Source organism: Octopus bimaculoides, chromosome 21 (assembly GCF_046866305.1).
Source record: "Octopus bimaculoides isolate indiv1 chromosome 21, ASM4686630v1, whole genome shotgun sequence".
NCBI lineage: Eukaryota > Metazoa > Mollusca > Cephalopoda > Octopoda > Octopodidae > Octopus > Octopus bimaculoides.
Window position 1 is genome coordinate 39,318,900 of NC_142948.1, and position 12,674 is coordinate 39,331,573.

At 38.9% G+C, this 12,674-nt stretch overlaps 1 protein-coding gene across 1 annotated transcript in view; it reads right to left on the reverse strand.

The window, feature by feature from the left end:
- Positions 1 to 12,674, reverse strand: part of LOC106867297 (sushi, von Willebrand factor type A, EGF and pentraxin domain-containing protein 1) — a 57,483-nt gene that overhangs the window by 36,727 nt on the left and 8,082 nt on the right. Inside the window, exon 2 of the mRNA XM_014912138.3 lies at positions 222 to 425. Within this exon, the coding sequence (XP_014767624.1) occupies positions 222 to 425 (204 nt within the window). The remainder of the gene's footprint in view (positions 1 to 221; positions 426 to 12,674) is intronic.

Consider the following 12,674-nt stretch of genomic DNA (forward strand, 5'->3'; position numbering starts at 1 on the left):
CCTCACCACTAAGCCATGCACCTTCACATGATAGAGGGACAGGATCAGGTGTCTTGCTGTAGAGGAAATACATGGCTACTCAGCATTATATAAGGGTAGGTTGGATTAAATGGATACGATGAAGCCTTAGGGAGAGACAGATGCTAAAATGTTGACAATGATGATGATGGGAAAGATGGAGACGGTGTGGAATGAAGAAGAAACAAGAGGCACCCACTTACTTTCGCATATCATGTCCGGACCAATCCAACGTGTTCTTTGGTGGTTCTTGATGATACACATGGCTGTTGTAATCCCAAATGCATAGAAGTTATCTTTACATGTGTAGTTGACGTATCCTCCGACTGGAACTGTCTGCACGGTTAGTGCGATGGTATTGTCAACTTTTGGAGGGGAAGGACAATATGGACTCCTAATGTTAGCAGCTGAAGGAAATAAGAGAAAAATAAAATGAAAGGTGTAAATAATTAATAGATGATGTTTATCCTAACTCCCAGCATGGCCACCACCCCTAATCCACTACAGAACATCAATGTGAAAGTCCCAGCAACTGGTAGAGGGCTTGATGATATTCCAGATACCAAGGTTTCTGTCTTGGTCTTTGCTTGATCCAGGACTGCAGGACTATCTAAGAACTGATCTACAGAAAAATGTCTAACAACCAGTAGCCACACCTATTCACTGTCAAGGAATCACTGGAGATGTCAAAGCCTCAGTGCACACCTGCAAACCATCAGCCATAATACGCCCAGCCCTCCACTCTGTAGAGTGGAGCACTTGATCACTGGAACGTATCACTTCCACAAATGGTCGAAGAGCAGATACCCCAGTCCAGATAAATGTGAGCTGTGACAAAATAATGGTGATGGAGACAATATAAGCATTTGTTACTCCTGCTTGACCTTTCAAGGATAGCTTCATCTCAGTCTATTTCTGGGTGAACTTGACCATCCTGTTTATTACCTCATTCCAGTTCTTTTCCACATAGAGATCCAAACCAAACTCCATGCAGTTTAACCAGTCCACCTGTCTAGCACCCACAATGCTGTTGGTAAGCATGGACCGGCCTCTTTAGTTGCTGAGCTGCAGCTTCACTTTTCCTGACTGATTTTGGTTCCATTCTGCCATTCTATTAGGTTCTTGTTGCTAATTTTAAAAAGATCCCCAAGGAGTTCAGATTCTCTTGGCAGGTAAGGCTTCCATCGACTCCATGCACGGCCATTTCTTTATTCTTTAGGGTACAGGATTTTATTCACTGCTACCAAAATCACTGACATCTTCTATTAACATAAAGATGACCTGTACAGCAATGACTATACCCTGTCTACCCCTGTATATAACATATATACAGTCTTTCCTAGCACAATATAGTGCATACATGGTACTATTGCAGTACAGTAACATGTAAACAGTTCCCAGCAGTGTGGTAAAACACGTACATTGTCTAATACAGTACAACAAAGTAATTAGTCTTTGTTTCAGTACAGTAAAGCATGGACACAGTCCAGCCTTGTACAGTATCAGTGTTTGTCCAATCACTAACCCAGTACAACAGTTAACTGTACAGTTTCTCAACATAAATGTTTCCTGCATCTAACAAAGTACAGTGTGTAAATAGTACACCGTGTACATACATACATATATGCATCTATCTATCTAACTATTCGTTTATATTTATATAAAGGGCATTATCACAGAAAAATAACAACGCCACACAGTGGACTTCTCAAAATAACCACATTTAGTACCTAATGCGAGGAAAAACAACCAACAGAAGCCTACCTACTTTCTTTTAAATAAACTTAGGTAGGCTTCTGTTGGTTGTTTTTCCTTGCATTAGGTACTAAATGTGGTTATTTTGAGAAGTCCACTGTGTGGCGTTGTTATTTTTCTGTGATAATGCCCTTTATATAAATATAAACGAATAATTATATTCTTGGGAATAGAAATTTCCCTTACGGATTTTTTTACACACTGGCTTCTTGATAAAATTCCTGTAAAAGAGTTTTATCCCTTTTTGAATTTATTTATCTATCTAACTAGCTAGCTATTTATCTATTTAACTATCTATCTGTATGTATGTATATGTGTGTGTATGTATATGTATGTATATATATATAAACACACACACACACACACACACACATATATATATATATATATATATATATATATATGTATATATATATGTTTATGGATGTTCTTATATATATATGTATGTGTATATGTCTGTGTGAATGTATATTTATGTGTGCATACACATACACAACACTGTGTATTATGTGTTTACACATTTACACACACCACGTTGTGTCTATTATAGCAACAGAGTTAGTTTACACATCTACATATACATACATACATACATGTGTGTGTGTGTATGTGTACTGTACGTATGCACTGCAAAGTGCAGTGTCCAATTTCTGATTGTCTGGTGAAAGGAAACACCAGGATATTCTATGACAGACCCTCTTAGAAGTCTACAAAACTTGAGAATAGAGAAGAGAAGAGAGAGAGAGAGAGAGACGAAGAGAGTGGGGAGAGAGAGAGAGAGAGATGGAGAAGGGAAGGAAGAGACGGTGTATTTACATTTGGCAACGTTTGATGCAGTATTTGTATGTGGAGTGAATAACACTTGTGATTGTGTCAAGAGGGAGGGACCAGGGTGAATGGAAAGGGGGAACAACTTTAATACTTGAAACGAAAATAATTTACCAGCAACACATGCACACACACACACACACACATGTTTGTATATGATAGAAATAATGATTTCTTTATATGTACAATAACAATAATAATTATGATGGTGATAAAAACGACAATGATGAAGATGAGAATGATATTGATGGTGATGTGGAACTTGGTAAGGATAACGATTATGATGATGATGATGATGATTAGGATGATGTGAAGGAGGAGGATGAGAGAATGGTGATGATGCTGGAGGTAGTGATGATGGTGGTCATGGTGATGGTTGTGGTGGTGATGATGATGATGGTGGTGGTAGTGGTGATGATGATGATTTAGAAAAGAAAAAAAATAATCCTTAGACTTTGACCTCAGGAAGACATTTTTAATTTCTTTAGTTTCCTTGTGTTTTTTTTCTTTTACTGACAAATCTTTTTTTTTCATTTCTTTTCTATTTTCTCTTTTCTATTTTTGCTAACTTTTAAAGTGCTTCACCTTTTTATTGTTAATTATTCCCCAGAACCAACCACCAGAATCAAAACTGTTTTTTGGTGGAAGTCAGAGGTCTAAGACTGGTCTCGTTTAACCTTGAGAGATTGAAATGCTGTTAATTAAACTGCACTGGCATCATTAGAATTTGTTGTCATTCCAGCTTGAAGCCACTTTAACCATTTATTTTAATGAAGGACAGAAACAAATAATAAACACAACAGCTAGATTTGGATCCATTGAGATTTGCTTTGGTTTGTCTGTTTCTTAGATTTGATCCACAGAAATAATGGTTGATATAAGTCGTCGTCATCATCATCATCATCATCATCATTATCAACAGCAGTAGCAGTAGCAACAGCATTGTCAATATCATCATCATCATCCTGCTTCTGCTCCTCCTCATTATCATCACAATCACCATCCTCATCATCTTCATCATCATCATCATCATCATTGTTGTTGTTGTTAACATCATCTTCCTCTTGTTATTCATCATCATCATCATCATGTATTTTTCCACCCTTGCAAGAGTGGAGTGATAGAGAGAGAGATGTGAGGATGCACTCAGCAGCTGCTCATTTTCAACTGAGCAGACTGGAGCAGCTGCATGAAATGAAGAGGCTTGCTGAAGGACATAGCATGCCACCAGATGCAGGAATTGAACCCACATTCAAATGATCAGACACCCAGTGACCTAATCATTAAACCACATGCTTTCAATACACAGAGTGCATTAACTAGAATCTCCTTTCTACTATAGACACAAGGCCTGAAACTTTGGGGGAGGGGACAAGTCAATCACATTGAAACCAGTGTGTAGCCAGTTGATTATGTTGACCCCCGAAAGGATGAAAGGACATGTTCAACAAATATGGTATTAGCATAAGTTACTCTATGCTATGATGATGATGAATACCGTACTAAATTCTGGTGCCTCAACTTAAGTACCATATTCATCTGAATCTATCTATCTATCTAGATAGATAGATAGATATAATTTTTAATAGAATTTTTCTTATTTTTCTGGAACTTAAAATTTAATGCTGATGGAAAACTGTATTTCAGCAAGAATTCAAATGATAAATGGCACTCCATTGTTGTAGTTCTTTCACATCAACTGCAATAGTGGTGTAATATTTGAGATTTGAGATCTGATGAAATAAATACTAATTTCCTACACCATGAAACCATAGGTTCCAGAAAGATAAGCAAAACTTCTACTAAAAGGAATTATTTATCCATCTTCCCAGTGTTGAGTACTTATTCTTTTAGTTTGTTACTAACACACACACACACATACATGCATATACTTGGTACACATATTTGAACACAGCTCATTCAGCCTCTGCCAAATTTACTGCCTAATAAATCCAATATGTTTTTCCATATATATATGTATATATATATATATATATGTGTGTGTGTATATATATATATATATTGAAGAGACATTAGACTAAGTAAGGGATATTTAGCTGCAGATTTTAGTGGGATGAGTGACAATACAGAGGCTTCCCTCATTGGCTTGTCTCCAATTAAGATTTAAAACAGATGGCCAATTGGTTTTGAAGAATGAAATAAAATAAAATAAATAAGATAAATATAAAATAAAAATTAAAAATCAAATAAATAAAAGATCAAAATAAAAATCAAATAAATAAAAAAATTAAATAAAACGAAAGCAAATAAATTCTTAATGCCACCCTAAAATAACACTGTTCAAGCCAGAACATGGTTTTAGTGTTGTTGAGTGCAAACTGGGTACTTTTGTCACTGAGTTGCATCACATCGCGGGACTGTGATACAGAACTGCAGATTGTGAAATGTTCTTAGCAGTGCTGAGTTTAACTATGTCAACTGAAATTCCTCCCCCACCTTGCTATCTGATCTCATGACTGCACGTGATAGTAATACAGGAGGCTATATTCCATGTCAATGGTGAGATATTAATTCATGTGTAAATATGCTTGAAAATGCTACTTAATAATAATAATAATAATAATAATCCTTTCTACTAAAAGCACAAGACCTGAAATTTTTGGAGAGGGGACTAGTCGATTACATCGACCCCAGTGTCTCACTGGTACTTAATTTATCGATCCCAAAAGGATGAAAGGCAAATTCGACCTAGGCAGAATTTGAACTCAGAATGGAGCAATGGGTGAAAACCTGCTAACGATTCCGCCAGCTCACCATCTTAATAACAATTTGCCCAGCTTTGTTTATGTGCTATTGTTAGTACACGGTTATAGTGTAAACAAGTATCATCGTAAATAGCGGTGATACCACAATAATCGGTGACGAGTAACCATGTTACAATATTGGCGACAAGGTTTCGAAGCTCATGCAGGTCAGTTAACAAATTTGGGGGATACGAAGTTGTTGACTGTGGAAAACCTATTAGCTTCGATAATACAGTTGCAAAAGCAACAGGAGTTGCAGAAACGACTACTTCAGCAACAAGAAAAACAACAACGGTTTAATGGAGTTATGTCTTAAGAAGTCTGGAAACATTATAGGTTCGTTTTTGCTCAGACGGCATATCGAACTCTCTAACAAAATTCAGTTATGACCCAGAAGAGGTTTAACGTTTGCAGCGTATTTTAGAAGCCATGAAGAAATCTCCTGAGAAGATTGCAAATTGGACAATGAAAAGTAAGATTATTATTACGTTAATTAGTAGTGGCTGAACATGAAAAATATTGTCATTTCATTCTGCCCAAAGAAACTAGTGAAATTTGTTTCCAGCAAACAGTGGAATTACTATAAAAAATATTCAGTTTGTTGGACTGTTACGTTGTTGTTATCCAGTTTTGTTATATTGTTACTACACGGTTTATATAATGTAAACAAATATCATCGTAACAATTGGCCATACTACAATAATTGGTGATGAATGATTATGTTACACTATGTTATTAGAATGTGGTGAGCTGGCCCAATCGTTAGCACACCGGGAAAAATGCTTAGCGGCTGCCTTTCATCCTTTTGAGGTCAATAAATTAAGTACTAGTCAAGTACTGGGGTCAATGTGATCGATTGTCCCCCTCCCCACAAAAATCCAGTCCTTGTGCCTATAGTAGACTCTTTTACTCTTTTACTTGTTTCAGTCATTTGACTGTGGCCAGGCTGGAGCACCGCCTTTTAGTCGAGCAAATCTATTATTAATATTATTATTGTTATTATTACTAATTATAATACTGATTTCTTTTATCTGCCACCAAAGTGACAGATGAGGTAAGAATATGCATAGAAAGGAACAATAAAAAGAAATAACAGTAAACATGGTATGTAAAAAAAGAAGTCCATATAATATACATCAGCAATGAGTTATGTGATTCTCCTGATAGTCCAGGGAAGAGAATGGGTCAGTTATATTAACCCCAGTACTTTACTGGTCCTTTATTTAATTGACCCCAAAAGGATGAAAGGCAAAGTTGAGATTGGAGGGATTTAAACAAAGAACACAAAAAGCCAGAACAAATACCACAAGACACCTTTTTCAATTCTTTAATGATTCTGTGAATCTGACAACTTAATTTCATACTATTTAACAACACACACACACACACATTCCTTTCTGTAGAAGAGTGTAGGCTTGGAACATTTTTCCTGAGCATCAAATTAATCCACCTCATTTGTTGTTCCCTCACCTGTCACTGTCTTTTGTTTTTTGTACAATTTTGAACCACACACACATATATATATATATATACATGTATATATACATATATATATATATATATATATATGTATGTATATCTCTGTGTGTGTGTGTGTGTTTCTTTTTCCATTGTTTTCCAAATTTCTCACCAATAGAGAAAGAGTTGCTTTCTAACACAGGAACAAGATACTTCCAATGGAATTCAGACAATATCAATGGGGTAGTCATGGATGGATGCCCATGTACATATGCACTTATTACATGCTTATTTCTGGGATGTGTTGCTATGTATGTGTGTGTGTGCATGTTCATGTGTGTGTGTACCTATGTGTATGTGTGCCAATATATGCATGTGTATGTATGCATGTGTATATATATCTATATATACACACACACATGCACACACAAACACCTCTGTGTGTGTGTGTACATATATATGTATATAAATATAAATATATATATACAAACACATACATACAGCAAACAAACTTATGTATGCAAATATATATACAGTATGCTACACACACATGTCCATGATGAATTGATGCCTATCGTGTCAACTGTGAAAACAGATGTGATTGTAAGACGAAAAGGAAAGAAAAGAAAAGAAAATATATCCAATGTTACAAGATGGGTGGCAGAGAGTAGGAGAGAGTATTATACTTGACGGTGGGACAGAGCATGGAAAACCATCCATATTAAAATGCTGTTGTGCAGGGTATTATACCGTAATATTTTTGGGTGGTATTATATATTTAAGAGTGGTTAGGCTGTGCAGTTAAGAAGTTTGCTTCCCAACCACATGGTTTTGGGTTCAGTTCCACTGCAATACATTTTGGGGAAGAGTCTTCTGTTATAGCCTTGGACTGACTGAAGTCTTGAGAGTAGATTTGGTTGAAGGAAACTGAAAGAAGCCCATCATGTATGAGTGTGTATGTGTGTGTGAGTGCATGTGTATGAATGTGTGTGTGTGTGTGTGCACACGAAGGCACATGACTTAGTCGTCAGGGTGTTTTACTTATGATTGTGAGATTGTGGGTTTGATTCCCAGACTAGACGTTGCATTGTGTTTGTGAGCAAACAGTTTACAGTGTGGCGCCAGTTAACTAGGTGGTCGGTGTTGGATTGGAGCTGTGTAACAGTGTGTCAGGAGATTAATGGTGGTGTGCTGTGTGTGGGGGTGGGTTAAATGTTTCAAGTCATCTGTGTCTATTTCAAGGAGGTACAGGAAGTTCATTTAAATATGGGTTAAAAAAAGGTGTGAGTATGACTCCCTGTGGCACCCCATTCATAAAATTACAAATTCTGGAAGTGTTTTCTTTTTTCTTCTTTTAGTACACTCCATGGGCTTGGTATTGTAACTAGTAATTTATTAACTCATAGTTGATATTGATGTTGTTGTTTAGCTCCAGATCAGTCCTGATCAAGGAGACCTGTGGTTATAAACATTCCAGTCTTGACCATCCCATTTAATTCAAAGTTTACTAAAGTTGACTTTGCCTTTCATCCTTTTGGGGTTTGATCAATTAAGTACCAGTTCTACGTTGGGGTCGATGTCATTGACTTATCCCTCCCCTAAAATTGCTGGCCTTGTGCCTACAGTAAAAAGGAGTTTTAATAACCGTTGTTATTTTTGTGCCAAGGCATGTGGCTTCGTGGTTGGGGATATTCTGTTCATGATTGTATGGTCACGAGTTTGATTCCCAGTGGCACATTGTGTCCTTAAACAAGACACTTTGTTTCACATTGTTGCAGTCCACTCACTTGGCAAAAATGAGTTGTACCTGTAATTCAATGGGCCCAGCCTTGTCACATTCTGTGTCACACTGACTCCCGCTGAGAACTACATTGACGGTACATGTGTCTGTGGAGTGCTCAGCCACTTGCACATTAATTTCTCAAACAAGCTGTTCTGTTGATCGGATCAACTGGAACCCTCGTCGTTCTAACCGACAGAATGCCAGTTTCTTTTTCTTAAATTTTTATTTTCGTTGTTGTTGCTACTTTATTTTATATAAACTGTTCCAAGTCTCACCCAGAGAGCTCAAGTAACAGCAAGTTGAATGTTTTAACTATGAGAGCTGTTTATGATTAGCAAAGATATATTTTAAGGAAAGCAAACCAGATTCTTTGAATTAAGATTTCATTAAAAGTTTTTTTTGTAATGCTTCAGATTTGGAAAGAGTTTTAAGAGAACCAGATATTCTCAGGTTAACAAAGTTTTTTGGAAGAATGTGGGCAGCACCCATAAAAATAACTTTTTCTAGTTCTTATTCTCTGGGTTTTCCTGGTATTCTGCCTTGTGTTTAACAGTGCCATTATTATTATTATAATTATTATCAAAGTGGTGAGCTGACAGAGTTGCTAGCCTGCCAGGCGAACTGCTTAGCAGCATTTCGTCCACCGTTACATTATGAGTTCAAATTCTACTATGGTCGACTGTACCTTCCATCCTTTCCAGATCGATAAAATAAGTACCAGTTGAGCACTGGGGTCGATATGATAAAATTACCCACCACCTGAAATTGCTGGCCTTGTGCCAAAAATTTGAAACATACATCTAATGGCAGCAAAGCTGGCAGAATCATTAGCATGTCAGGCAAAATGCTTAGTGGTATTTCACCTGTCTTCATGTTCTGGTGTTTGTCCCCCCACCATCACTTAACAACTGATGTTGGTGTGTTTACATCCCTGTAACTTAGCAGTTCGGCCAAGAGACTGATAGAATAAGTACTAGGCTTACAAAAATAAGTCCTTGGGTCGATTCGTTCGACTAAAGGCGTTGCTCCAGCATGGCCACAGTCAAATGGCTGAAACGAGTATAAGAAAAGAATAAAAGAACATACATACATATACAGGCTAACATACACAGATAAAGCTTCCATACAGTTTCTATCTAGCAAATTGCCTTCACAAGTGACTGGGCGGCTGGAGGTTATATAGTAAAAGACACTTGGAACAAACCTGGTTGGCAGTGAAGCAAGAAGAAGACCACACGGAGAAGTCTTTGTCTCACAAGCATCACCAAACACACAGGAAACATTCCCATATGATTAGAGGGACCAGGGGAAGGGAACCTTGCATACCAACCCCATCAGCCAACCAGACATATTGGGTTGATATAGGAACCTCTTTATGGTAGCTCAACCGGTTAGAAATAGCAGCTAAATTCCTCCTAAATCACCAGTTTTCATCTTCAAGAGAAAGAACATGCTGGATAACCAAAGTCCTAGCTGTAGAAAGGGGTACAAGAGGGTTTGTGGATGAATTTGCTGATGATCTGATGAAACAGGTTTCAATTTCTTGAAGAAAGAGAACCAGAATTCTTAATGCAATGGCAGAAGCAGCTAAGAAGAGTTCTGACTGGATTTTGAGATGGAGGAATGGAAGGGAATTTCCAAATGAATGATTTACCTTATATTCAACTAGCATTTGAGACCGAAGTGGTTAGAACAACCAAAGTGCACCAGCTCTGGGGTACCTTAATCATCCAGAAGCATAGAATGTGACAGTAGTGTCATGACCTGGATGCAGCCCAGCTCAGACCCCTTAGAATGTAAGGAGTTAGGGGCTAAAACACTTTGCATGAGTGAGTGGGGAGCTTCTTCTGTGAGGATCTACTTCTGTTCAGCTCTCCCTCTTACACTTCCTTACTTTTGTGGTCTTTAGTACACTTTGCTTAGGGACAAAAAAAAAAAAAGAAAAAAAGAAGAGATGGTCTTGGTTGGAATTCCTTTGATCATTGGTCTTTTCAAGCCAGGGGGATCTACTGATTAAACATCAAATAACAACAACAACAACAACAACAATGGTTGGGTTGTTAGAAATCCGTGAACAATCCCTGAGGTAGGATGTGGTTTATATTTCACAGCTGGCTGTTCTTCCTATCACTGGCCATTTAGCTGTTAGGAGTGGAGCCTGTTTGTCAGTCAGGCATACTGAGACAACAAGAAGAGTCGTATGCATTCCTCAGAGGATACAGTATCACAGATAATTAACATTTGAACTTAGAAACCAGGTTCAACAGCTTTTCTGCTTCATATACACATTGGTTCATTCATATATATATATACACACACACTATATATTTACATATGTACATTTATGTATGTATGTATGCATATATATATATGTGTGCGTGTGTGTGTATATATATATATATATATATACATCATCATCATCGTTTAACGTCCGCTTTCCATGCTAGCATGGGTTGGACGATTTGACTGAGGACTGGTGAAACCGGATGGCAACACCAGGCTCCAGTCTGATTTGGCAGAGTTTCTACAGCTGGATGCCCTTCCTAACGCCAACCACTCAGAGAGTGTAGTGGGTGCTTTTACGTGTCACCCGCACGAAAACGGCCACGCTCGAAATGGTGTCTTTTATGTGCCACCCGCACAAGCCAGTCCAGGGGCGCTGGCAACGATCTCGCTCGAAAATCCTACAGGAGCCAGTCAGGCGGTACTGGCAACGGCCACGCTCAAAATGGTGCATCTCATGTGCCACCCGCACAAGAACCAGTCCAGGGGCACTGGCAACGATCTTACTTGGCTTGCCGGGTCTTCTCACGCACAGCCCATTTCCAAAGGTCTCGGTCCGTAGTCATCGCCTCGGTGAGGCCCAATGTACGAAGGTCTTGCCTCACCACCTCAGCCCAGGTCTTCCTGGGCATACCTCTTCCACGGGTTCCCTCAACTGTTAGGGTGTGGCACTTTTTCACGCAGCTATCCTCCTCCATTCTCACCACATGTCCATACCAGCGCAATCGTCTCTCTTGCACGCCACAACTGATGCTTCTAATGTTCAGCTTTTCTCTCAAGATACTTACACTCTGACGGGTATTCACATTGACATTACACATCCAACGGAGCATACTGGCTTCATTCCTTGCGAGCTTACGTATGTCCTCAGCAGTTACAGCCCATGTTTCACTGCCATGTAGCATGGTTGTTCGTACGCATGCGTCATACAGTCTGCCTTTTACTCTGAGTGAGAGTCCCTTTGTCGCCAGCAGGGGTAAGAGCTCTCTAAACTTTGCCCAGGCTATTCTTATTCTAGCAGCTACACTTTCAGCGCACCCACCCCCACTACTAACTTGGTCGCCCAGATAGCGGAAGCTATCGACTACCTCTAGTTTTTCACCCTGGAATGAGATAGAAGTTGTTTCCTGTTTGTTTGCAGTCTTTATTGCACCTGAACATCTGCCACAAACAAAAACTAACTTGCTAGTTAACCTGCCTTTGATGTTGCTGCACCTCTTATGTGTCCATAGCTTGCACCAGGTACATCTTATAGAGTTACTACCTACTCCTTTTCTACATACTGAGCAGGGCCATCTACCTGAAGGGGTTTGTGTTTTATCTACCTTCCTACTTATTAGGATTTTGGTTTTAGCTAGGTTGACTCTAAGGCCCTTCAATTCTAGACCTTGCTTCCACACCTGAAACTTCTCCTCTAGTTCTGATAGTGACTCCGCAATTAGGGCAAGGTCATCAGCATAGAGGAGCTCCCAGGGGCAACCTGTCTTGAACTCCTCTGTGATTGCCTGGAGGACTATGGTAAATAATAGGGGGCTGAGGACGGAACCTTGGTGGACCCCTACCTCTACCCGGAATTCATTGCTGTACTCATTTCCAACCCTCACCTTACTGGCAGCATCTCTGTACATGGCTCGCACAGCTCTCACTAACCATTCTTCTATCCCAAGTTTCCTCATTGACCACCAGATAAGGGATCGGGGGACCCTGTCAAAGGCTTTCTCCATGTCAACGAAAGCCAGGTACAGAGGTTTATCCTTAGCTAGGTATTTCTCTTGCAACTGTCT